At 44.3% G+C, this 26,730-nt stretch overlaps 1 protein-coding gene across 2 annotated transcripts in view; it reads right to left on the bottom strand.

Moving 5' to 3' along the window:
- WAS (WASP actin nucleation promoting factor) overlaps positions 1-26,730 on the bottom strand; it is a 152,734-nt gene that overhangs the window by 15,779 nt on the left and 110,225 nt on the right. For both annotated transcript variants that reach the window (XM_085629630.1, XM_085629631.1), the window contains 4 exons: positions 21,701-21,766; positions 19,791-19,983; positions 10,451-10,493; positions 8,210-8,363 (listed from right to left, as the gene is read on the bottom strand). In XM_085629630.1, the coding sequence (XP_085485756.1) occupies positions 8,210-8,363; positions 10,451-10,493; positions 19,791-19,983; positions 21,701-21,766 (456 nt within the window). The remainder of the gene's footprint in view (positions 1-8,209; positions 8,364-10,450; positions 10,494-19,790; positions 19,984-21,700; positions 21,767-26,730) is intronic.

The following is a 26,730-nucleotide window of genomic DNA, read 5'->3' on the forward strand; positions in this document are numbered from 1 at the left end:
ACTCAGAGACAGATCTGTGAGCAAAGAAGAGTTGTGCCTAAGTATCCATGAAGATCTTAATTTGGGCTTGGAGACTTGGTTAGAAGAAGCAGCTTCATCCTCTTTTATGTATCTTTGTGCGCATGTGCAAGCACACACACACATACAGACAAACACACACATACAGACACACACGCACAGATACCCACGTGCTGACACATACATGCCCCCCTTCTGTTTAGAACTGGGTGATAATGGAAATTCCTCTGATTTCTGGAGATGTGCAAAATCTGGAGAAGAACCAAAGTTGGAATGTCAACACCCACTGGAACCGCCTGATAGAAATTAGGAGAAAAATAAAGATTTAGCACTTCATCCTGAAATCTGAGAAGTTTCATTTATCACCCAACTCTAAATCAGGGGTGTACCTCCAGAATATGACGTTTTAATTGTCAAACTATAAGAATAATGTAGAATAAATGCTAATGACAAAATATGGACAAGGTAAGAATTGATTATTAGGTACAGGCTTACTATACTTAACTCCACAAAGATGTCCTTTGACGGTCTACAACCAGTGCTAAATTTGAGCCTCTGGTTTCAGGTAAGGGCCAACGGCACTCATTCTTGCAGACTGACACTTATTTATAGTCTTCAGAACAAGAGAGAAAAAGGCAGAAGAAAGTGAAAAAGAGTAAGAGAATTTCAGAAAACTAGTGGCAAAGAGAGAAAACAAAGATTAACAAGCATTGGCATAGCCAATAGGCCTCGCCTTTGGGACCTTTTAAGTGTTTAGCCACGCAACAGTTGTTGCACCAAGAATATTGTGCTGCATAACTAAATACTTAGAAGGTCCCAAAAGCGAGACCTATTGGCTATGCCAATGCTTGTTTTTTTTGTGGCAGTCATCTCTTTTGCCCCTTCTGATATGACCTTTAGAATCATGTTATGCCTATTATTTTTGGTGCGTTGGTTGTCTTGACTTTGGTAGCTTTCTACAGCACTGGTGGAAAGAAAACATTGGGGGTGAATGATCGCCGAACAAAAGACACATCACACGTTGCCGACAGGAGTCGTTGGTTACGGTAGCCTGTATTAAGGCCGGTTCCTTCCACAGCCTGACTAACTGCTGTGTGTGTGCTGCAGCCTGGTTTTGACTGATAATCTAAAAGTGAAGGGTGGAGTTGGTTGCGCAACAAAGTGTTGCTAGCTACATGCAGCAACGTTACTTGTGTTATAAGATTTTATCAATGAATCCTGCATCTCGGTCGGGGTTTGGCAGACTGTTTCAATGACAGTTCAGTGGCGGAAGATGATGTCGCGATACAGCTCAGGAAGAGAACAGGGTGAAAGAGAGCAAGTGAACGAGAAAGACCAGGAGACCCAGAGAGAGAGCGCGAGAGACAGGAGAAAGATGGAGACAGGAGAAGAGAGAGGGAGAAGGGACCGACAGATGAGAGGGGGGCCGGAGGGAAAGAGATGGCGATAAAAGACTACGCGATAAAGAAAGCAGGGTGGTGCACGCGCGTTAATGGATATGGAACCCGCGAGTGGTGAATGCATGTGCATGTTATACTGTGACATGATCCATACCACAGACATGGGTTCCTCTGCCTCAGACCTTTCTGCCTCAACTAATGCATAGGCGCAGCTCCATGTAACGCAAAACAAGAGACACCACAATCTGGCCTTGAACCGAGAAAGACTAGTACAGGAGAAAGGGTCACAGGAGCGGACAGAGGGATCACAGGACTGAGGTCAGACAAGCTCGGCCTAATGATACTCACTCTTCAGGGTCATTCTGCTCGAGCTAAATCAACTCTCTTAGGGCCTGATTTAGATCTCGGCGGACAGGTTTCTCCATCACGATGGTGATGGATATCCCGTCCGCCAAAATATAACTCCCATTATATCCACCACAATTTATATTTCGTTGAAACCCGTTAGCCATCACCGTTGTGACGGAGTACCCATCTGCCGAGTTCTAAATCAAGCCTATAGTCTGAAACTAAACCCACCACCACAGGTATTTCAAAACAATCCATATGTGGCTATGAAACTTGCCACCATCACTCACTTACTAAAGAAAGCATCTCTGAATTCTTCCTGACCATGCACCCACGCAACTACAGACAAATACCAGAGTTGGTTTTAATGAGCAGACACATTGAGAAAACTGTGACCAGGGAGTTCCAGAAGGTGATCGGTATCAGTCAGCATCTCCACCTTTCATAGGCACTGGTCTTCCTTCAACGATTGATTTTGTTATTCTAAGTAATAACCTGCTCCCGCAAGTTGATACCCTCAAAGTTTTACCCAGAGTTGAGAGTGACCACCTTCCTCTTATTGTAAAAATGAACATCAAAGCTAAACTTGCCCAAAAAATCAAATCCATAGTGCTTTACCCAGAAAAATTTAACCTTCGAAAACTTAATTGGTTGGGAGAATGTCCACATCTCATTCAAGAGACAGCCAGGCAATTTTTGGACATTGAGGTTACTCATCCTGAACCAGGTTACGTGAAACCCTGGGAACAGCTGGTCGAGTTATTAGTTCAAAGATTCCCAGCTACGAGGGGTTGCAACTCAAGGCCAGTTATTAAAAGAGAGTCCTGGTTTCACTACGAGCTAAGAGAACAAAAAAGAGGGATCGCTCGAGAGGTGCGTTATCAACTACGTGCAGCAAAAACAGGCAGGAAATCTGAAAAATGGAGGTTGTGCCAACTGAGGAGCAAATACAGGAAGAACTTGAAAAGCGCAAAATCAGCGTATAAGAGGGGCATTTGGTTACACCTATTGACTGCTAGTAAAAAGTCTAACAGCAGCGACTTCTGGAGCATCATAAACAAATTGTCATCACCCCCAAAATTACAGCAAGAAGCTGGAATCAGTCAAGAAACATGGGTTCACCACGTCAAATCCATGTACAACAATACAGAAATAGGCTCCACAGAAGAGCAAAATGGGCAGCTTCCTGAACAGGAGGCAAAACAATTAGCTCCTGACCTGGTCAATTTTGTAGAATCTGCAGCAAGCTCAGAAGCATTTAGCCACGAGCTAACCAATGAAAAGGTGCTAAGATCTTTCATATTAAAACTTAAAACCCAGGGAGCGGCAGTTCCCAATGGACTTCCAAACGCGATTTTCAAGAGCGACCCAGCCTTTTGGTCTGTTCATCTTACTCCTGTCTTCAATGAGATCTATACACGATCCAATGCTCCGGTCTCCTGGAAAGGGAATATTATTCACCCTATATTTAAAAAGGGTGACCCCCGCAATCCGGGTAATTATAGATTGATCTCATTGATAGACGTGGAGGCTAAGCTCTATGCTTCTTGTCTTCTGGTCCATCTTCAAGATTGGATGGAAGAGAAGAAAAAAATTCCAAAGTTCCAGACGGGCTTCAGGCAAGGGATGGGCACCCTAACTAACTTGTCAATTCTAGCCCTTTTAACGGAAAAAGCACAAAGAAAGAATTCACGATTATTTGCATGCTTCGTGGATATTAAATCTGCCTTTGATCGAGTTAATAGGGGCCAACTTTGGAAGAAACTCAAGGCTTGGGGATTGCCGAGCATAATGCTTAGCGCCATAACCAACTTATACTCGGATACTTGGGCCAGAGTAAAGCTGGGCGACGGATATAGCACAACTCCTAGGATTCAGACGCAGCAAGGTTTGAAACAAGGATGCGTTCTAGCTCCCAGCCTCTTTAATTTGTTTCTTTCAGATATTGCACAGCACCTGGAAAAAGCCGATTGTCATCCTCCCAAAATGGCCAATGAGTCAGTCACCATTTTACAATATGCAGACGACATCGTGTTGCTGAGCCAAACCCCAATTGGTCTACAGAGATCCATAAACAATTTAGTAATCTACCTGGAGCAGGAACATCTTGAACTTAATAAAGAAAAAAATAAAATCATTCGACTAGTGGATCATAAAAAAGCGAAATTTAAATGGTCGGCTAATGGGGCAACAGTGGAAGAACAGCATTCCTACAAATACCTCGGTGTAACAATAGGGCAAAATGCCTCGCACAAAGTTCATAAATTGGCTCTCAAAGCAAAAGCTCAATCATTAATTTACTCGTATAAGCTTCTACGTAAAAAAATTGACTGCCCGAATTACACGTATTTGTTAAAAACAATGGCCGCACAAATTTTGCCTAGTCTATCGTATGGTTTGGTCACCTGGTGTGGTAAGGAAGCAATCTTGCTAAACGAGCTATTGTTAAGGATTTATAAGGCCGTCTTTGCATTGCCTAAATCCGCATCTCCAGCTCAGGTCCGTCTGGAATTTGGCCTTCAGCACCAAAAATTCAGAGGAATGAGCAGTTTCGTTAAATTGTGTCATAAATTTCGCTCTTCTGCATCCGACTCTATGAACAGTCTATGTTGGGATGAAATTAGGGATCAGATGAACTTTGAAACACCGATGTCATGGGGCAACTTCCTGAAATCATCCTTGGACGAGCTGGAATTACAAACCGCATGGGAAATAGTGGACGACAATGCTACTTTCAGCAAAGCTGCAAACGCATCAGCAAAAAGGAAATCTCTGCTGGCAGATAAAAAAGAACTTAGCAAACGCCAGCACGGATGGACAGTTATTAACTCATATAAAACCTTAAGGCCTCAAGCTTATTTATCTGCTCATTTTAGCCAGCATATAAAAAAGAGTTTTACGAATTTCAGAATGGGAATGCACGATTCAAAAGATCTGTATCCAACTTGGAAAAAGCCCCTTTTATCTGAGAACTGCCGACTATGTGGTTACAAATCAGAAACAATAATCCACTTATTATGTGCTTGTCCAGCAGTTTTGCCTGAAAAGAGACAGTGCTTAAAACTAATTTTTAATGCCTTGGAAATTCGTTCGAGCAGGCAAGCGGTAATAAGATGGCTGGAGGGGACGTCCATCATCTTGGCCTGCCGCGGCGTCAAATACATGATAATGGTCAGAAAACTTTTATATCTCGCTGACGCCGTTCAATCTGGATTGTAGCCATTTTTTTCATAATCCTTCCACCATATTAATTAAGTGGGCAGCAAGCCACGTCCCTTTGTAAGCTGAAATACACAGTAGAGTCAAACAAAGTAGTTATCATTAGGGTTCCGGCGTGTAACATAGCCGCCATGTAAGCACCGACTAGAAGGTTTTTGCGAGCAGGAATTATCGTAAATGTATTTAATGTAATGTAATAGTAATTTTGATACTCCTTGTAATTTTATCGTGATTTTATGTAAATATGATGGGGAATTGTAAAGATTTTAATTAATCAAACAATAAAAAAAAAAAAATGAAAAAAATTGGTCTTCCTTGTTGTCTGGCCCAGTCTTCTGTCCAGGACTCTGCTTGCTCAATCGCTTCTATCTGCATGTGTGCTTACAGTATTTTGGTGGAGAATCTCAGCTTGGTGGTGAGTGGCGTGGACTGTGCCTTCTACCTAAACACCCGGCTCACAGTCAACCAGGGTCCTTCTCTTCGCCCACGTCCTCCTGGGCTTCCCTATCACACGCACCTTTATTTCCAGCACGGTACCCCATCGTCTGTTCATCTCCTCTGTACACAAAAGGCTCCTGCACCCACGAAGGTGATAGCCAGTTGTGTATATATTTCTGTGTCACTTCATAGAGCCGATGCCACCTACTATCAAATTCATCAAATCAATTTTATCTGTTCATCTTCATCTCGAAAGTAGATTGATACTAGTTGGGTCTTTAACACTGAGGAAGGTTCATTAAACACCAGCTCAGCTGCATTTAAAATGATATATCGGAAATAATGCACAGCGCTTCATGCAGTACAAAATTAGCAGGGGGTGGTCTCTTAAGTAGTGCTCGGTAGTGCAGCCAGCACTGCTACTGACACTCCTACATCCACTGCCACTACTAATAATAATTTCCCATCAAGTACTAACAGTGCTACCACATATTCTGCTACCAGTGCCACTACTCTTAGTGTCACTACTTGTGCATGTCGCTACTTATACTGTTCGTACTACTAATGGTATCTGCTATTTTTCCGTGTGATTCGTGTTGCCTCAATCCATTCACCCTTGATACCCCGTGGCCTCGATCCATTCACCCTCGATACACTGTTGCCTCAATCCATTAACTCTCAATACCCTGTTGCCTGGATCCATTCACCCTCAATACCCTGTTGCCTCGATCCATTCCCCCTTGATACCCTATTGCCTCAATCCAGTCACCATCAATACCACGTTGCCTCAATCCATTTGCCCTCAATACGCTGTTGTCTCGAGGCATTCGACCTCGATATTCTGTCTCGATCCATTCACCCTCAATACGCTGTTGTCTCAATGTATTTGGCCTCAATACCCTGTTGCCTCTATCCATTCAACACAAGCCGGCTGGAACAAGGAGCAACTCAGAATGACCAAGCGGCACCACAAGCATCTAGAACGGAGGTGGAGAGCCAGCCAAGTAGACTTGAACAAGAACACCTTCAAATCCACCCTGAGGTGCTACCATCAGCAAATTCAGGAAACCAAGAGGAAGGCACTAGTTGAACGCATCCACACCAGCTGCCATAGCAGCAAATAAATATTCACGGATATCCCCGCACCCACAGCAATCACCAGCAACATGACTCCCACTCAAGAACTGAGTAAAGACCTCTCGGACATTCTTAGTAGAAAAATCACAGCCATACACAAAAACGTCTACCTGCAACCGGACCTCAGACACCTGGTAACTAGCCTTTTAATAATGGACAAAATAAAAAACACCCTTAGCACATGGAACACCATCACCACAGAAGAATCCACAACAATCATGAAGAGCATCCAACAGGGGCCCCCTGGCAGACCCCTGCCCCACCACACCTTCAACAAAACAAAGGCTCCACCCTAATCAGCAAAGCCCTCAACCCAGCACCTACATCAACACATCCACCTAGCCAGACCCATCCACAGCCCCGAGACAGCCCTCATTCCTGCAACAGATGATGTCGGTTGACCCTGGACAAACGAAAAAAATGCGGCATTCATCCTACTTGACCTCTTGGCAGCTTTCGACACAATCTCCCACCCCATCCTGATAAAAAGACCACATGAGACTGGCGTTCAAGAGCCCCACCTTCCAATGGAGCTGCTTACTCCTCACCGTCAACATGCAGCCTTACTCTTCAAAAGCTCTGGGCCTCATTTGTGGAGTGCCTCAGGAATCCTCCCTCAGCTGACCTTCTTCAACATGTACATGGTCCCACTGGCCGACACCATCCGAATATGGGACACTGACATACTCACCTACACTGATGACACACAACCAACACTGTCCCCCTTGGTCAAAACACCCAGCCCAAGAAACAACTTCAAGTCCTGCATGACTGAAGTGGCCACCTGGATGATGCGTCATCCTGGTGGCCTAGGACCCACCCCATCTCACAAGCACAAAGCCTCACGATCCACTTCCACAACAAGTTTCAAAGCTACAGTAACTTGGTTTCTGGATTTGAATTCCCCATAAGGGTGGCAAAGTTTGAACTCCGATGTCAGAGCTAGGCAAAGACCTAAAGGTTTGCACTTGACCAAGTTGAAAAATCTCTGTACTTCTCCCAACAGAGCAAAGTGTGGAACAATCAAAATAAGACTTTTGAAGGACTAATTTCCCATTTATAATTTTAGCAAGAAAATTCTCTGGATGGAAAGAAGGCTTTCACTGGGTTTTCTCTGGCATCATTCTTCTTTGCATGTATTTTCACCCACAGAAAACTTCAGCAGTTTGCAAGAGCACTGCTGCAATACCCCTCCCTCCCCAATTACAATTTGTTTTCTATTTGTACGTAATTGATGTTTTATTTTCTCTGCTGAGATTATCTATAGGGGTTTATGATGACGTCTGTGCTTATATTGTATGAGGGTATCAAGTATAGTCAATGTTTTGTCAGTACCAGTACCTGCCCTTTGACAGAGGTATTTATTCACAATCCACATGCGTCGGCTTTATAAAGTTGGAACACATATCCTGCACCAGCTCTCCAGATCTCAGGATGTGCAGGGAATAGTTTAGAAGAGTCAAACTTACTTACAACATCAATGACCACCCAAAGGAAGAGTACGGTAGGGATGGGGAGGTGGCAGTCTCTGCTTGTACCTTTCTGGATCAAAATACCACAATGAAGGCCCTTGTGTTAGGGCTGTGGTGTGGCAAGAAATGGGCTCAGCAAGCATTCAGGGACCACCCCAGCCAGAGGACCCCACTTACCGCTCCTCCTCATTTCCTGCTTGACGGCCTCCATGCCGCCCTGCTGCTCGATGAAGTCGTAGATCAGCTTGGAGGTCTCAACATCGGTCAACTGGTCATCGCTGATGCCGGCATGGGAGAAGAGGTCTTTTAGCTCTGGATCCAGGGCATTGACCTGGATGGGAAGCAGGAGAGTGTGTTTACAGAGCCCAGTGGGGTAAAAAAACACTCTATACTGGTGGGTGTGAAAGGTTGGGATGTATGTCGGACACTCCCCGTCCCACCTTACCTAAAATCTAGAGCCCCCACCCGTCCCCCATTAATGGAACAGTACTTGAGTATTAATGTATGTAACTTGCATAGCACAACAGTAAGTACCCACTATCAGAGCACCGTACACAATGGGACTTTGACTTTACTTAATATAGAAGAAGGGGGGGTTCAACAGGGCTGGCAGGGATACAGCATCAGGGCTCGGGGTTTACAGTGCTGAACGGGTGTTGGGGGAGGCATTCAGGGAGGGTCGGAATAGTGAACGGATCACTGATAGAATATCAAAAACACAAATATTGTGTGTCCAGAATATTATGTCAAAAATATCGAGGACCGAAATATCGAGAAGGTAAATAAATAGTAAAGTGTAGATTTACTGTTCTTAACTCCACATCTACGTAGATGTATCGTAAAGGTACATAGATGTGGAGTTATTTTTAGTAAAACTTTACTTACCGCTAGAAACGTACATTACCGATATTCTTATCGTCGATATTTTTGACCCGATATTTTGTCCCACGATTTGTGTTTTCGATATTTTGTATAACTATCGTAGCGAAGAGAGTGGACTGGTACAAAAAGGGGTCGGGTGAGTTGGAAGCCGAAGCGCACACTGCTTATGCACCCGGGCGGTTACTTTGAGATGGGGTGTGGCTTGCTGGGTTTTCAGCTTCTCGCAGAACTGGAGAAGGGATGGAGTTTGGCCAATTTGGACTGGGATGGAATTCCAGGGATTAGGAGAACAGCAGCAGACCACCTGGAGTCAGGTCTCCCTTCATTCTTAATTCAATTCCAGACCTCCCTACCTGTCTAGTGAGTGTTCTGCTCTCTCTCATTGGCTGTGTTATGACCCCCTATAATAGCAAAGCACGATGCTTGACGCCACGCCTGAAGTGTGAACAGGACAGGGTCCACCGCCTAACCCGGCCTATCGACCTACAAAATAAAAGCTCCTCCTTGTACCTTCCTTTTGACATGAATGTGCTTGTCTTTGCACAGGAATCTTTTTTGCCAAGATTCTTTGTGACTGGTTGTGTTCATATAGAAGACTCCCTGTGTTATGGAGTTGTGTAGGGCTGGAAAGTCCTTCAAATTATAAAGAAGTGGTAAATCAGGAAAATCTGGTGGGAATATGGTATGATGACGTTAACGGGCCATCTCTTGGCTTTATATGTACTCTGGCTTTGGATAGCATGGGAGATATGTACTGGTACCAATGAGTTCGGAACACCAGGGACTGGCAATATTCCAATCCTCTGGAATCTCAGAAACCTGGAAATGATGGGCCATTTTCAGCTGGCATCTTCGCTAACTGGGTCCTTCCTTTACGCATTTTTACTTTTCATTCCCTATCGCGAAACCCTTCGGTGAGTCTTGAACAAGGAAGAAACTACAGTATATATAATGGAATACTGATAATAAAGTATGTAGTTCATGCCTTTCTTCTGCAAGTCTTTTTGCAATGTCATGACCCTCATTACACAACATGTATTGGTCACGAGGGCAGCTCTAAATGCCTATACTGGGTGGGAAATCCTAAGCAGGGACGGAATACTTATTGAAATTTCTCGCCTCCCATGCAGACGATAACTGGGGCCAGGTGAACTATTTTACCACTCACACAACCATTTCTTCGCAGATTAGTGGATTCTGAGTAGAAATGTACCACAACTTTGAGAGAGAGAGTCTGCTCACCCCTTCCGTAGGAAGCGGGGCGCTTATTGGCACATTAAATGTTAAAGGCATTTTGCCAGACGGGTTCCCTGACATTGGGTGACACTAGATTTTGAGGGAAGAGGCCCTTGGTCAGAGATTGGGAATTGACAACGTTGGCTCATCTTGGATGAGACTGATGTTCTAGGGAATGGTGGAGGATTCAGACTTGCACAACATACTTCACTGCTTCCCCTCTTAGTGCTGAGTCGGTGTCGAGAGGAGGCGGATTTCTGAATACCTCATATGACCCACCAATGTCGATCAGATACATACATCAAAACCACTGTTGGGGTCCCATCCGACGTGCTTCACGTGCCTAAGGAAGGAAGGACAGGACATTTTGAAGAAGATCTTAGGAGATGGCATGTTTGTTTGATTGCAAAAGATTATGGGTAAAAGACAGCCAAGGTAAGGAAAAACTAACCACATTTGTAGAGTATTTCTAATCATGGCACTCACACCCAAACTTGCACCTGCCCCCCAGATCTAGTAATGGATTCCAGACATGGAAGAAGGACTAAAGGCCCATTTGTTATCAGAGCCACAGGTCACAATTTGAATGCACAAGAGTAGTGCATACCTACCACAATAATTCCCCTCTTCCCATCATGGACGCTCACTCATGGTTTGTACGCACAGGAGATCATCCACACCACACCGAGATCCCTTCTCTTTGTCGCTTTTTTCCCCCAAAGATATTTTATTTGTTTTATTTTTAGAGGTTTTTAGGCCTCAGTTAGGCCTTAAAGTAAGTAAGAAAATAGCAAAAAAAACATACACCAAACAGATAAAGAAAATCAATGATCAACAATGATTTTCCAGTGTTAAGGACCCCATCACCCTTATTAACAGTTAGCGATACCCCTCTCAAATGTCCAGACGTCCACTAATTTCAAGGATCTAAGAGATTTTGGGTATCTCAAAACTGTTGTCTGGGTCTATAAGTCTGTTCATATTTGTGACTCATATCATGCAAATCCCATGTACGTGTCTCCATGGCCAACAGGACCATAATGTGCCTCTTTTTTCATGTTTACCTTCAGCCACTCAGTACTTCCATTTGGAGTTTCAACTTTAAGTTCTAATACTACGCCGACGACAAGCAGTTGTTTCTGAGAAGATAACCACATGTAGATCTAATTTCAATAAAGCACCAGCTCTGACTGAGACATGGCGTGAGGCAACAGCGAGGGTCTGAATTTAGTTTGAGGGCTTCTCTTTAATGAACCAGACATTATTCCGCTCAACTTCTGGTGCCTTCTTGGTTCTGGCTGTTACTAAGTAGTACCCTCCACCCAGAAATAGGTGCACACTTGAGATAAGCTTTAAGTTAACAATTTTACTAAAAATCCACCTCTTCCCTATACAATCTTTTTGGGCTTTTTGGTTATGACTCTTTTTGCCCTCAGAATTGAGTATCAAGAATCTGAATGGTAACAGACACACTTAATAAACATTTGTCCCATTTTGTGATTTTTTTATTGTTTACTACAGCACGCTTCCTGTTTTCATCCATTCATGTAATACAATTTTTGTGATATAAAAAGGGAGACACATTGCAATAAGACATAAACTGGTTAGGGACTTCTTTGCATAGTTTGAGGGAGAATGTGTGTTTGTAATGGCATTTCAATATTGTGAACCTATCGACCAATCTTGGCGGAATCAGGGAGCTGAATACTGAAGGAGCGCAACGATAAAATTAATCTACATTGTCAAGGAGGCTGGTAAAAAGTAAGCACCCGTCATGTGGGTTGGAAGTGCTCATTGACCAGGTGTACCTTCAGTTTCTTTCTGGATTGGAGGTGAATCACAGCAGTTCTGGTGCTGACGGAGATGTTGTTCCAGAATATTCGTGCATGGATGGAGAAGGCCAGCCTTCCCATTATTCCCTTTTTGTATTTCTTTGCTTCCAGTATAGTTATAATCTAGTTCCTGGTCTGGCACTGTCCGTAGAATGTGTTGATTTCTCTGCAGTGTACGTCGGGGAGTCATTTCCAGTGGCCCTGTTGATGATCCCGATGGTCATAAGGGTGATGCTGCTGGGGGGGGCGGAAGCCAATGTAGACTTACTGTGATGGAACTTCCATAACACCTTAGTGAGGCATCTCAGGGTGCCACTGCAGTGTCAGAGGGGCAGTTGATCAGAGAGTTGTCTCCATCCAGGTGGCTTTCACTATGGTTCTGAAGTCGGCTTCCATCAAGAAGGGTTTCACTTTTATCAAGAGGCAACGTTGGCACAACGCTGTTTTGGTTTTCTAGGCAATGTGTTTTTTGTTCATTCTTGAGGATGAATGGTTTTGCGTTTTCTCTCAGCGGAGGATAGCATCTTGGTTCATGATGGACAGACAAGCTTGAAAATGTGGTTATTTTATACTGCATTGAAAACAGGAGACATTTTTCATTTGGAGGTTCAACTCTAGAATGGTGCTTGATGTCTGTTTCAGGATAAGCGTGAGACATTTTTGGGTCACTAAATGTAGTTTGAAGAAATGTTGACATATAATTGAGTGTTGTTGGCATATCGTTTGATCTTGAGTAGGTATCATGAGCCTAGGAGCCTTCTCTGGTGCTTAAGTGGTGCACTGATTGTGAGGCTAGAATTAGAGGTGTAAGAAATCTATGAATTTGGGTTTTGCTAACTTGGTGAAGATTTTGCTAATACATTGCAAGTTGACCAAGGTTTAAAAAGTGGGTAAAAAGATTCACAAAACGTACGTTGTGTGGGGAAAAAATACTACCAAACCTTCATTTTTACATAAATCTTTTATTGCAAAAAAAATATTGCTGCAAAATTCACCTGTAAAAAGCATTTTTGCAAAAATGTTTGCATGTAAAAGTATTGCAAAGCTACCAAAATTCGAAATTTCATAAGCTTGCAAAGTTTGTCCTTTAAAGGGAAAAGTTTTATTTTGTATATTCCAGTATAGATCAGACTATTATGGGCTCTCAGTGCTTCACCTTTTTATTAGCAAGTAAATAAAATCGTTGCAAAGTCAAACCACACAAGCAGGTTAAAAATAGTTGCTAAAATCATTGTGAAAAAAATTAATTGTGGAAACATCATTTTGTGCAAAAGAAATGTCCTCATGCATTAAGACCGATATTCCATTAAAGTGCTCAATGGCCAAGTTTACCCAGTGTATACAGAAGTATTTGTGCCAACTACTGGTAGGGAGTTCTCAGAAATATAAGAACCGTACAGGGATAGGCTAGTCCGGGCAAATATTTAAGGACCAGGAGCCTTGATGGATGAGGGCTGTGGATTAGCTTGTATTGAAGTATAGCAGCCTAGATTGGTTTATAAGCTCCAGTAATTCTGTCAATTGTGTTGGTTCATGGAGGCAGCTATTCCTTATCTGGCATAGCAGAATGTGCTAATAATAGTTTGTTCACTTGTAATAGGAACTTGGCGGCCCTGCAGAAAAGCTGGATTGATTTACTATTCAATAATGTCGTCAATGCACCGTGGCAGGATCTTGTCTTGAGTGTCCGAAAGGCAGGGCAGAGTATTTTCTGTCTAAGTTGATTAACTGCAGGGCAGATGCACAGAAGATGTAATAGACTTTCGTCAAATTGGCCACATAAATGGCAAAGGGAGTTCGGCCATCTTTGTTTCTCAGGGCGGGACCTGGTCTTTTGAGGGAAAGTTCCCATGCAAATTTATGCTTTCCCTTTTTATTAGCATTTCTTCGGCAAAGTAACTTCATGTTTCTATTTTGTGGTATATTTCTCTGAATTTAATTTTAACCAATTCCTACCCACCCAGTCCCAGGCAAATCTCAAAACCAGCTGGAATGCGGCATGTGCGGAGGCCTCACGCAAACTCTGGTATCCCTATGTGTGTCATGCAGGCTCTTTTAGACCCAAAGGACTGGTCAACATTTGTGTATGTTTTTGCGTTTGCTCTTATCTAGAGTTGAATGCAATTTGCTCTCAGGTTTTGCACTGGGTGATACCACAAGATTTTGACTGGTGGTAATAGCAATAACAAATGGTGGTAGTAACACATGTATAACAGATGCAACAGATCTGTTTTTGTGTGCTGTCTCCCGTACATTTTTTTTTTAAACTAGCAACCAGAGTATAACCCATAAACCACGTTGAGTTTTGGGTAGAAACGTGAGAAAAAAGGCAACAGTATCTCAACTGGTATCATTTAAAGAAGACGGTAAACATGTATGTACAATACATTACACAAAAAGGAGACGGGAGACTCCGAGTAGTATTTAGAAATGTGCACTTGGCATCATATAATTAAGGTCACAATGAGGAAGGTACAGTTGTAGCAGCACTGTAGGCATAAAAAATAAGCAACCCGAATTGGACTTGGTGCTAAATTGTGTTTGTGACACATAAAGTGGCAGGATTGGACGGAGCAGGCTCTCTCTGCGCTCCAAAGAGCACTGGAGGCCTTTGCTCGTTCGGAACCCAGCTGTTCAAGACAGCTGGGTTGAGAGGTTTAAAGTGCGCATGTGTGGCTGGTCGTCGCAAGACGGTCAGCTTCAGGGACATGCTCTGCCCATGGCTTCTTTCTGCTGCTGCCAGGCAGCAGCTGCCCCACCCCCGTCCTGGCGCTGGGCTCGGGATGGGATTATGGAAAAAGAAAATGTTACTACATTAACTGGATTAACATTTCATGTTTCATATCTGGGGCATTTCAATTAGTGGGGCGACGCTCCTCTGTCGCAATGGAGGAGCCGTCCTTGTCTTTGTGTCAAAATTCAAATCAAAATCAGAGAAACAACACTGAAAAAGCAATCAACATTTCGACTGACACAACGACTCTACCTAGACACAAAGCTAACAGCATGTCGGCCGCTCGAGGAAACAGCAGCCCCTGATGTAGTACACATGGTTAATGCATCAAACCTTCTGGTGGAACCGTGTTTGGCTTCCCGCATCAAAAAGATCCTCCCCTGTCTCGCTCATGATGTCATAAAACCATTGTCGCTAAGGGGGTAGTACCAGTTATGTGAAACACACATGTTCAACCAAAGGAAACCAATGTGGGTCCAATGATACATACAAATAGAGACCACTTTCAAATCTCTCATTCCTGAGAACGATATTGGAAGGGGAAGAGATAAGACAACTTCAGGGACTTAGACAAACAATCAGGCTTTTGAGGAGAGGAATAGAAACTGCTTCAGATAACACAAGCAAGGACCTTCCTACTGCAGAGGTGAAGTGGCTCAGCCTCAAGAGCTTCTCCTCAATCTTTCAGCTGCCTATGAGACAAACAGTGATACCTACTATTCAAAAGGCTGAAGGAATGGACGAGGACTTCTGCAACAGCCCTTGATTGGATCCAGTGATCGTTCCGCGAATGTAACCCACACATTTGAGTTGGGTAACCAGAGCCCTCTGTGTGCAGGGTCACTGGCACAGTCCCAAAGATCAAATCTCTGCACACAACTGTTCAATGATAACTGTGCCCGCCGGTGCAGGTAACTGAGAAATAGAATCTGTGCAGTTAGGCAAATTCACCTATGATTGGAGATGGGGTCAAGGAATAATTGCAACATTATTGTCCATTGTACATTTGCTCTCTCTAAACATTTGTTCTGTCAGTGGACTGCATAAAGGATGGAATTCTCCCTTCATGAGGCCTCTAACAATGGACTGAGCACCAAATCCAGCAAGAAGTCAAAAACGTGGGCATCATCTCGGACGCTGATCTATTTTTTTAATTTTAAAAGGTGGCGAAAACCACCGACATTCAAGTAGCACGATAGAAACAGTCTTACGTCTTCTGTAACCCAACCAGCCTGTTCATGTTGGCTCCGACTGACATTTGGAATGTAGTGTGCACTGTTTGGCCTGAAAACAACCCTAAAAAGAGATCTATGGTTTGAAAATGAGGGTACTAGGCTAAGCCTAATGCTCCGAAGATGGGATCGCATGCAATACGCCTATTGCCTTACAGTGGAGGCCAGTGTCTATGAACCATGATTGAGGTATAGAGGCAAAGGGGGTCTCGCAAGCCCAGAAACATTCCCCACGCTAAGTATCAATTAGGGTTTCCAGATCAATAAGTTCTCACTCAATAATAACAACAAATATATATTACTGAAGCAGGAAGGCAAAGCACTAGGAAGCCAAGGACTGAAGCGGGCAAAGACCTCTACCCAGCAGTGAGATCAGAACCTCATCGCCACCGGTTCAGGAAACAGCTGAAAACAGCTGTGCAGAGATGGCTCAGACTAACTGGAAAAAAATTACTTAACACAACGCGTCGCAGGTGAACCATTCAAAAAACTAAGTGACTGCTATTTATACGCTGATGAGACATCCAGAAATAGCGGTGAACGATTAACTCAGAGGACCACTTCTCCCCACCTGAATAACTGACTTAATGCATGGTCGTTATTCCATCCAGACATCATCTAATCGACAGTGATTGACAAGAGCTAATTGGAACATCCGCTTCTGATTTGGTTCTTGCTTGGCCTGATTACAAAACTGGTCGGACTTAAACATCCGACTGGCACCGTGGCGGAAGTAGGACCGCCCGACTAGTAGTCAGTGGTCCCGCTGCCAGCATTACAATGCAACCGCCTTCATGGCGGTTGCAATGTGCATACTTTGTATTGCGGCGTGTGCTGCGGGCTGCAGCACACAACGCGGTACAAACTATACACATCTTACATATCCCTGCACCATGTGGCGGCAGGCACCATGCGGTGCCTGCCACATGGTGCAGGCATGTTTAAGGGACACCATAGGTTCCCGCCAGGCCCCATAGCGGAAGGCCAGTGGTGAAAGGGGCCCTGTTAGGGGACCCCAAATCACTTTCCGCCTGCCATTTCATGGCGGGTTAACTGTCTTGAAAGGGCCGGCGGAAAGGGTCATCCTAATCCCTATGGCGGTGCCTGAGCAGACATCGCCCCATTCTAGGGAATAGGAGTCCGACCGCTGCACTGACGGGATCCTCGATCCTGTCGGACGCAGCGGTCTTTTCCCCCACCAGTCGTGATCCGACCACCTGCATCATAATGTGGCGGTCGGATCAGATGTCCTAATGGCGGCAGTACCGCTACCGACAGCCTGGTGGTAGCAGTCCCACTGGCTTAGTAATCAGGCCCATAATACTTGAGAGTTTCATGTGTGACCATCCTACCCATACCCAACCCATGCGCAACTGACCTCTTCTTTCTTTCCACTTCTTCTGGAAGGACCATGGTTTACTTAAAGGAGGCCTCTAGCAGGAGGCCTGAGCCGCGACCCTTGAAGGGAATGTACCAATAGTGTGGAAACCGATCCATCTGTAACTGGAGCTCAGAAGTGACAGAAAGGTGGCAAGCCTGCATGTTACAAAACTGCTATAACAAATAATAAATAGATACATAGCCCTGCTACCCTCTGGATTGTACAGTCCAGAGCCCTGAGCACTCTCCATGTTTCTCGAAAGCTCCTTAGAGAGGGGCGCAGGCGCGTATATCTGTCTATACATTACATCTAGAGGAACCGCTGAAAACTATTTTTAAAAATCCACAAAGCAAATAAAATAAGAATTATAGGAGCATGAACAAAAAAATGGCTGATTTGTAACTTAAAGCATCATAAATTGGTTGTTTGATTGTGAAAGCCAAAATCCTGCTCCTACCACGGAGCCCCCATAACATAAACACTATATAATACTGAATTTCCAGAATAACACCCAATTTACAGTAATACCCCATACCCCCTATACCATCCATTTCTAAAGTAAAAGATTATTTCCAAAAATATCCTAATCTCAGGATGACACCCTATTTTCTATATAAACCCGATTTCCTAAACAATATCCCAACCCTAATACTATAAATTAATCCCAAAGTACCATCCATTTCCAATACCATTCCAGTATCCCACCATAACACTACACTTCAATGTAAACTCCGCTTCCAAACAATATTCCAGTCCCACTTTAACAACCCATTCCCAATGTGAACTGGATTTCCAAAACAATATCTTGATCCCAGAAGAATACTAACCCATTCCCAGTGTAAAACTACTTTTCGGATGCAACACCCCATCCCACTGTAACAAAGCATTTGCAATGCAACAATATCCCAACACCACCACACTCCAATGTAAACCACATGTCTAACACAATACCCCTATCCAACAATAACACTGTGTTCCCAGCCTGTACCCTCCTTCCAAAGGAATATCACAATCCCACTTTAACAACCCCTTTCCAATGTATATCCCATTTCTGATACAATATCACAATTCAACTGGAACACTTAGGGGCAGATGTACAAAAAAAGAGCACAATGCAACAGCCAAAGTTGTGTTAGTTGCGGGGAGAGTACAGCGCAGAGTAAATGTAAAATGCATAAACATGGCCTGCTGCTGCCCTCTTCCTCTGCGCTGGTTGCACAGAACCACGCACACACCTTTACACCATAGTGCAAACGCATGCAGGCTAGAAGAGATTGTGCATTTGAAAGAATGTCTACACATTTTTTTTAAATATTCTGGGGCAGATTTACAAGGAACTGACGCATCTGCATGGATGCGTTAGTTTCCTTGCGCCAGCGCCAAATGTCCTTGCCCCACTTTGGCTGCGCTGTATTTACAATACAGTGCTCCAAGGCGCAAGGAATAACAGATGCGTCGGAAATACTGACGCATCTGTTGGTATAAAAGTGACGCATCGCTGGTGTTGCTCATGAAAGTGACACACCTCTAGCAATGCGCCACAACAGATGGGTGAGTACCATACAAAAAGCCCTGCGTCATTCCTTTCGCCTGGTCTGAGCAGGCAGAGGGATTTTGACACAGTGAAGGCGTAGAGTGACGCAGTGAAATGTTGTAAATTTCACTGCGTCAGTTCTATATGGATTTTTGCGTGGGAACGCCTACCCTGCATACATTATACCTGGTGCAGGTATAATGTGACACAAGGCTTTACAACGTGACGCATCTCCCTAGATGTGTCACAATGCAAATTGGCCGCATTGTTTGCACCGCCGTTGCGTCGAAAAAAAGTGACGCAATGGGCACAAGGGGATTGTAAATCTGCCCCTCAATGCACTGGGTGTGTGATGTTCAGTGCAGCACACATGCAACTTGTGGCACCCAAGGAAAAATAAAAACATTCCTACTAACTATATTTTTTTGCCGCAAAGCCAGGCCTCTCAAGTTTAGTAGCTAGCGCTTTACATCAAAACCCATATATGGAGGCCTTGGACTGTACAAGTATCAACCATGGATCACCGCTTGGAAGCAATGTAGGGTACAGCTACAAAAGGGGCGCTGTTTCCAAAAGGTTTGCTTTGGGATACAATCTCAAGACTCTGTACTGCAGTGTGTCACTTTGTGGCAGTGCAAAGTCTTGAGAAAGCTGCCCTCAGTTTTCAAGATCTCACTGACAGAGTGAGTTGTAGCTGCATAACTCACTTGAACCCGCTGGGAGCGACACACTTAGAGTGAGTCGCGGCTGCATTACTCACTTGAACCCTCTAAGGGCGCAACACTAACTTAGAGTGAGTCGCGGCTGCATTACTCACTTGAACCCGCTGGGGGTGCCACACTTAGAGAGAGTCGCGGCTACATTACTCCCTTGAACCCTCTAAGGGCGCCACACTAACTTAGAGTGAGTCGCGGCTGCATTACTCACTTGAAACCGCTGGGGGCGCCGATGTCCGCCTTTGAGAACTTCTTCTTGCCCTTCTTGTCCTTCTTGTTGCTGCCGATGGACACTGGCGGCAAAAGGCCCCTGTATCTTGACGACGTAATGTCTGGGTTTGGGATGCTGACTGCCATCATGTTCATGTTGGTGGGGGCAGGAGAGGAGTGGTGATTGGGGGGCCCTGGAGACAAGAGGGGCGTTAGGATCCTTACACATGAAGACCAAACAAACACTGATCAGCCATAATGCAAGAGGCACAGACTTCTTTGAATGTGAGGCGCATGATTGGACAAAATTTGGCGCCATCCCTCTCCGCCTCTATCTTTGTGTCAATCAGAGTGCCGTGATGTCATCCCAGCAGATCTCCCCTGTGCATCAGCTATTTACCTGGGGTTCTGCCAAAATTCAAACTAAAACCAGCAACCAAAATCAGAAATCCTCCCTACAGGACTGCAGATAACCTTACAGCCTCTTTCAATGGGTACCAACAATTATTCAGGAGTTTGCCTGAATATTTACTGAATAGTACAACCTCAAAAATGTAGGATTCTATGAAATGTTTAATCTGGCAAGAAGCCACACGGAGGCCATTGAGGGCCTGGCATGAGGGAATTCCTATGCTTGAGTTTTTCCCCGAATTGGCTCCAGCCTTGGTGGTAGAAGCCATTTTGGAGCAGGAAAAACATGCCACCCCGTTGCGGTGGCCATGTTATGATTCAGCGGTCCGCCACCTGTGCAGCTGTGGTCGTCACCTCTCCCAGCAGGGAGTCTTTACGGTAGGGAAGAGAGCAATTATTACAGAGGTGCCCTAAAAACCTACATGAAACAGGGGCACACAATATTTAATAGCAAGAAAGTTTAACTGAGGTCATTTTTACTTTTGAACAATTTAAAGCAATAAAAGTGGCACTGGGAAGTGCAATAAAATACCCCCACAGAAGTAAATTATATGTGAAATGATCAAGAAAACCACAAAGACATCATGCCACCTACAGTAAAGTACAGTCAAGGAAACTGTAATACAAGTAAAAAAAGATTTTAAGAAATAGGAAAGAGAGGAAGGCAAGCGCTCAGAGCAATACTTAATCACACTGCAAAAATATAAAATGCAATCTAGCAATTGATTTATCAATAAGTAGCAGACGGAAGAAAGAAGCCAATGTTAGACCTGATGGAGGACAAGGGTTTTTTAGGTGGAACTCCCTAATCCACACTACGCTAAATAGTTTCTAGTCTAGGTAACTGGAATTGTATGTGGTGTTTCAACTCATTCACTACTTTAAGGTCATCATCAGGACATAAAGGGATGTGATTTTATCTGAAGGACTGGCCCACGGAAGTGAGAATTACTAAAACAGGGTATCCGTATCAGCTGATACCGAACATAAAAATTGTTGTTTCGTGTGCATGCCAAGGTCTGCCATATTGCTCTATGATGGAAATTACAGATGAGGACAAGGGCCAAGATTGGCAGAGAGGAAAAGTCAAACTACTGAAATTGGACATCTGTCCAAATCAGGGTTATGTTGAATTAAATTACTGCACTAGGGGGTTCGCAAAGTACCTAAAACAAAAGCAAGGATGCCCTGCTAATGTGATCCGGGAAATAGGAAAGGCACACTACACATGCCTATTGTTTGGTACCTACACTACTAAACTAGATCAGGAAAGCCATGCAGGCGAGTGACACCCTTGTGTGGGACTGGTGTGCACCTCACAAGTGACAATGAAGAAAGGGTCATAGCGCCTAGTAAGGTAGATCCATTTAGAGCAGATACAATGGCACATCCCACGCAAATGCTCCTCTTCATACATCTCACAAACCAAGCCTTCTCTGTCGGGTGCCATTGAAGAGATCAACGGAAAACGCTCTCATACATTATATTTCCAGATCTTACCGTTCATCTCACCTCCTGGTGGAGGGGGCAGAGGCATGCTGCTTCTTGTGTCCAAAGGCACACATCCTAGAAGAGATCAAAATAAAGCGTATTAAAGAAAGAGAGAACACACTGATGGAGTACCACATGAATGCAGCGGGGACTGCAAAGGAGGTGCACTGGGCTCCCCTCACCCAATGCTCCGGCACCTTTCCCTTTCAATTGTTACTTTTCTTCCTGGGTCTGGGAACACGTAAACCAAGGTCCTTCACTAGACGGAAGCAATCTCGAGAGCCATAAAGAATCTCACCCAAACCCTCAATCGTGCTCCAGCCCCCAAATAGGTCATATGGGGAGATCTTGTACAGGTTGCCTTACCTTAGTGTGAAGTCTATCCTATCTTTGAGGGTTGCCTCACCTTTGTGTGAAGTCTGTCCTGCCTTTGAGGGTTGCCTCACCTTTTGCATGAAGTCTATCCTGCCTTTGAGGGTTGCCTCACCTTTGCTTGAAGTCTTTGCTTGAAGTCTATCATTTCTTTGAGGGTAGCCTCACCTTTGCTTGAAGTCTATCCTGTCTTTGAGGGTTACCTCACCTCTGCATGAAGTCCATTCTATCTTTAAGGGTTGCCTCACCTTTGGTTGAAGTCCATCCTGTCTTTGAGAGTTGCCTCACCTTTGCTTGAAGTCTATCACGTCTTTGAGGGTTGTCTCGTCTTTGCTTATAATCCATCCTATCTTTAAGGGTTGCCTCACCTTTGTGTGAAGTCTATTTTGCCTTTGAGGGTTGCCTCACCTTTGCTTGAAGTATATCCTGTCTTTGAGGGGTGGCTCACCTTTGCTTGAAGTCTTTGCTTGAAGTCTATCCTGTCTTTGAGGGTTGCCTCACCTTTGCTTGAAGTCTATCATGTCTTTGAGGGTTGCCTCACCTTTGTCTGAAGTCTATCCTGTCATTGAGGGTTGCCTCACCTTTGCTTGAAGTCTATAATGTCTTTGAGGGTTGCCTCACCTTTGCTTGAAGTCTATTCTGTCTTTAAGGGTTGCCTCACCTTTGCTTGAAGTCTATCATGTCTTTGAGGGTTGCCTCACCTTTTCTTGAAGTCTATCCTGTCTTTGAGGGTTGTCTCACCTTTGCTTGAAGTCTTTGCTTGAAGTCTATCCTGTCTCTGAGGGTTGTCTCACCTTTGCTTGAAGTCTTTGCTTGAAGTCTATCATGTCTTTGAGGGTTGGCTCACCTTTGCTTGAAGTCTATCCTGTCTCTGAGGGTTGCCTCACCTTTGCCTGAAGTCTTTGCTTGAAGTCTATCCTGTCTCTGAGGGTTGTCTCACCTTTGCCTGAAGTCTATCCTGTCTCTGAGGGTTGCCTCACCTTTGCTTGAAGTCTTTGCCTGAAGTCTATCCTGTCTCTGAGGGTTGCCTCACCTTTGCTTGAAGTCTTTGCTTGAAGTCTGTCCTGTCTCTGAGGGTTGCCTCACCTTTGCCTGAAGTCTTTGCTTGAAGTCTATCCTGTCTCTGAGGGTTGCCTCACCTTTGCCTGAAGTCTTTGCTTGAAGTCTATCCTGTCTCTGAGGGTTGCCTCACCTTTGCCTGAAGTCTTTGCTTGAAGTCTATCCTGTCTCTGAGGTTTGCCTCACCTTTGCTTGAAGTCTTTGCTTGAAGTCTATCCTGTCTCTGAGGGTTGTCTCACCTTTGCTTGAAGTCTTTGCTTGAAGTCTATCCTGTCTTTAAGGGTTGCCTCACCTTTGCTGGAAGTCTTTGCTTGAAGTCTGTCCTGTCTTTGAGGGTTGTATCACCTTTGCTTGAAGTCTATCCTGTCTCTGAGGGTTGTCTCACCTTTGCTTGAAGTCTTTGTTTGAAGTCTATCCTGTCTTTGAAGGTTGCTTCACCTTTGCTTGAAGTCTATCCTGTCTTTGAGGAAACACTGGTTCAGAAGCAGTTTAATACAAATCTCAGATTTCAGTAGCCCACCAGTATGCAAGTTTTAACACCTGGTATCCAAATGATTTTATAACCTAAAAATTATGTTTTTAAAGACTGAGACTTGATTAAAAATTGATGTCACCCTTTAAGCTGGACGAGAGTGCCTTCCACTGGGTGAGATTCACTCCCTACAAGTAAAACTTGTCCTGCCTGCGCTGTTCCCCACCACAGTTAACCCCAAGAAGCCCTTTTAGGCGCTTTCAGACCCCCCATAACACAGCTCCCAGACCAACGGAACAGGCGTCTGCCGTCCTAGCCTACCTTAAGCTAAAAAACCCTTTCAGCCCTAAAACTGCTTAACTGTAGTTTTGAGTCGCTCACTTCCTTCTAGTTCTTTCTGTTTCACTTCCTACTTTCATTATGTCACTCTTCTGTCTTTCCCTCCTCCTCACATTTCAAGCACCCCCCATTGTTCCTCTTTCCTTCAATTGTTTAATGAAAACTCCCCGATCCATTCACAACATTGCTCTGACCCTACATGCTATTTTCTGCAGTTACCAAGTTTTATTTCCTGCCCCTCATCAGGCCTGCCAGGCTGTCCAAGGGTCTCGTGATTGCAGCTCTAGCCATCTTTGTCTGAGAGCAGGCTAAAGATACCTTTGTGGAAGTATCACTCTGGGTCAAAGAGTCTGCAATTACAATACACACTAGTACAATTGCTCCTTCAGACTTATACCAACCATTGGAAAAAATGTGTGATTTTTATTGGAATTCTCAAAGAATGTCAAGAGACGTCCTGGGTAGCTCCAACAGGCTTAGCTTTCCAGGTGTTCTCATATGAGCAGGGGTGATTTGCGAGCTATATCAAATTGTATAATTATTATTAAATGTATAAACATCTACACGTGAAGAAATGTATACTGTCTACTCGACACTAACTCGATAAAAAAAGCTTCGCAGGATGCAAACAGCATTTGTGCTGGTTTTAGCGCTACCGCACAACAGGAGGCAATCAGCAATTACTTTCAGCCTCCTGGTGCACATCCATAATCAACTTTGACTGCAGAAATACCGAGCGCAAAACATTGACAATTGATTCCAGATGGCCGAACATATTTAAATTCGAGCTCCTGGTCAGAGATAGGCCATCTGTTCCCAATGGCAATACAGACCCCAAAACGTTTACCTAATTGTAGGATTAATGCTTAGTTAGCAAGTTACAGCATTGAGCTGCGAATGTCCAGCAATTATTGTGCAACGCTGCCCTCTAGCGGAGATAAAATGGAAAATCAGGCTCCGAGAGCGCTCAGACACTGTTTTTTAGGTCTCGCCTGAGCCAGCGCTTTAGCGCTGCTCTCGCCCGAGCCAGCGCTTTAGCGCTGCTCTCGCGAGAGATTTTATAAATGGGGGATCTGGAAGTGCAAACGAGTGCTTTCAGGCCTCCAAATACAGTGCATGTGCGCCGGGCGCACGCACCATTTGGCAGCCTGCACACCATTTGCTTTCACTTACGCGGCCGCACGGCCGCTTGTTCCACGTTAGTTAATCATTAATGATTTCGCGGGATTCTGCAATGTAAGGTTCAAGCCAATGACTCTCGTAGTATTTGATTCAAGTTCCTTTATCAGTTATCAAATGTGTGTAATCGGCATTGCAAACCACAGAAAATGTGTGTTTCGTTCCTCCAAACATATTTGCTGTTTACTTTGCCTCTAAAGGCTATTGTGCAGCAGTGATTATGCTGTGCTACGTGACACATACCTATGTGAAGTACACACTCCATGTGGGCCCCATGGCTTTGTTTATAGATTTTTCAATATCCTTTCAATGCAGCTCAGAAGGGGCTCAGCTGTTACTTTAAATGTCAACTCCACTTAGTTCTCACGGATTTTCATTCTCAAAACTCTTTAGATATTGGACTCTTCAAGCCCCACATGTGACAATTGCTCATCCTTTGTTTGCTGCCATCCCGTTTTTTTGCTTAAAGATTTGGCAATTTTCAAGTGTGGCTAATACTGTGACGAACTGCTGAGTTGACATTTCTACTTTGTATGTTTTTTTTCTTTCCATTTCCAGCAGAGCGCTCTCTCCCGCCCCTCCCTCCCCCGAGGTATCCCAGTGCTCACAATTAAATGGCCTTTGAAAATGGCAGAGCAGCTTATGAGGCAAAGTCTCGCTGGAGTCTAACCTTTCCTTGAGCTGTGATTGTGTGCGTAGAATTGATGATAACTTTCCATGAGTTGATCGTGTGCAGGAAGAAGCAACAATGATTTTTTTAAATACTGGAGCAGAAAAACCTGCATCCTTCTTGTGTTATGCATTTAAAGTACCAGCAGAAGCCAGTCTCACATTGTCTACGGCCATCCAAGTTTGTCAGAAGCTGCAGCTTGGGAGGTGTTTTTATTTGCCTGGATCACACTCCTGCTCCCGGCTGTGTACTGGTAATTGTCTATACGTGAGTCGTTGAAACAAGCATTTGCAACGCAATAGGTCTCGCATTTGTGAGAGTTTAAGCTATTGGCATTGTAAATAATGCATTTTATTTATGTTTTAAAAATCAACAAGTAAATAAAAGGCATTGTCATTTACAATGCCAATAGCTCAAACTCTAATAAATGCGAGACCTATTGCATTGCAAATGCTTGTTGTGAGTGCAGTCCATCCCAAGGAAGTCGGTACAGCAGCTAAACACGCGACCTTTGACCCTCCATTCACAACCCTTAATCCTCCCACCCCGCCACCCCCCCTTCAAATACACTGAAGGGAAAATGCCAGGTCAAGTGGGGACCGTGAGAGGAAGCCTTTGTTTGTTTTGAATGCCACAGCGCCCTCTTGTGGCAGAGATGATTATTACAGACGAGTCAGTGAACTGCCTTTAGGTGGAAGACAATTACTAAGGCTTTTTAGGTCTCGCCTAGCGTTGCAGCGCGCATGCGGTACTCGCACTGCGAGACATATTGTGGTAGAGGAGATTTTAGAAGGGGGCTTGAAGCCCCGCCCATTACTTTCATTGGCTGGCGTCATTGTTTATGCAAAACAGTGGCCTCCGATTAGAAATAAGGCTTGTTTGTTACCGCCCAGTCTTCTTTTCGGACGGCCCATAGGACTCGATGGTTTGTGTGATGGCTGTCGTGAA

Source organism: Triturus cristatus, chromosome 10 (genome assembly GCF_964204655.1).
Source record: "Triturus cristatus chromosome 10, aTriCri1.1, whole genome shotgun sequence".
Lineage (NCBI taxonomy): Eukaryota > Metazoa > Chordata > Amphibia > Caudata > Salamandridae > Triturus > Triturus cristatus.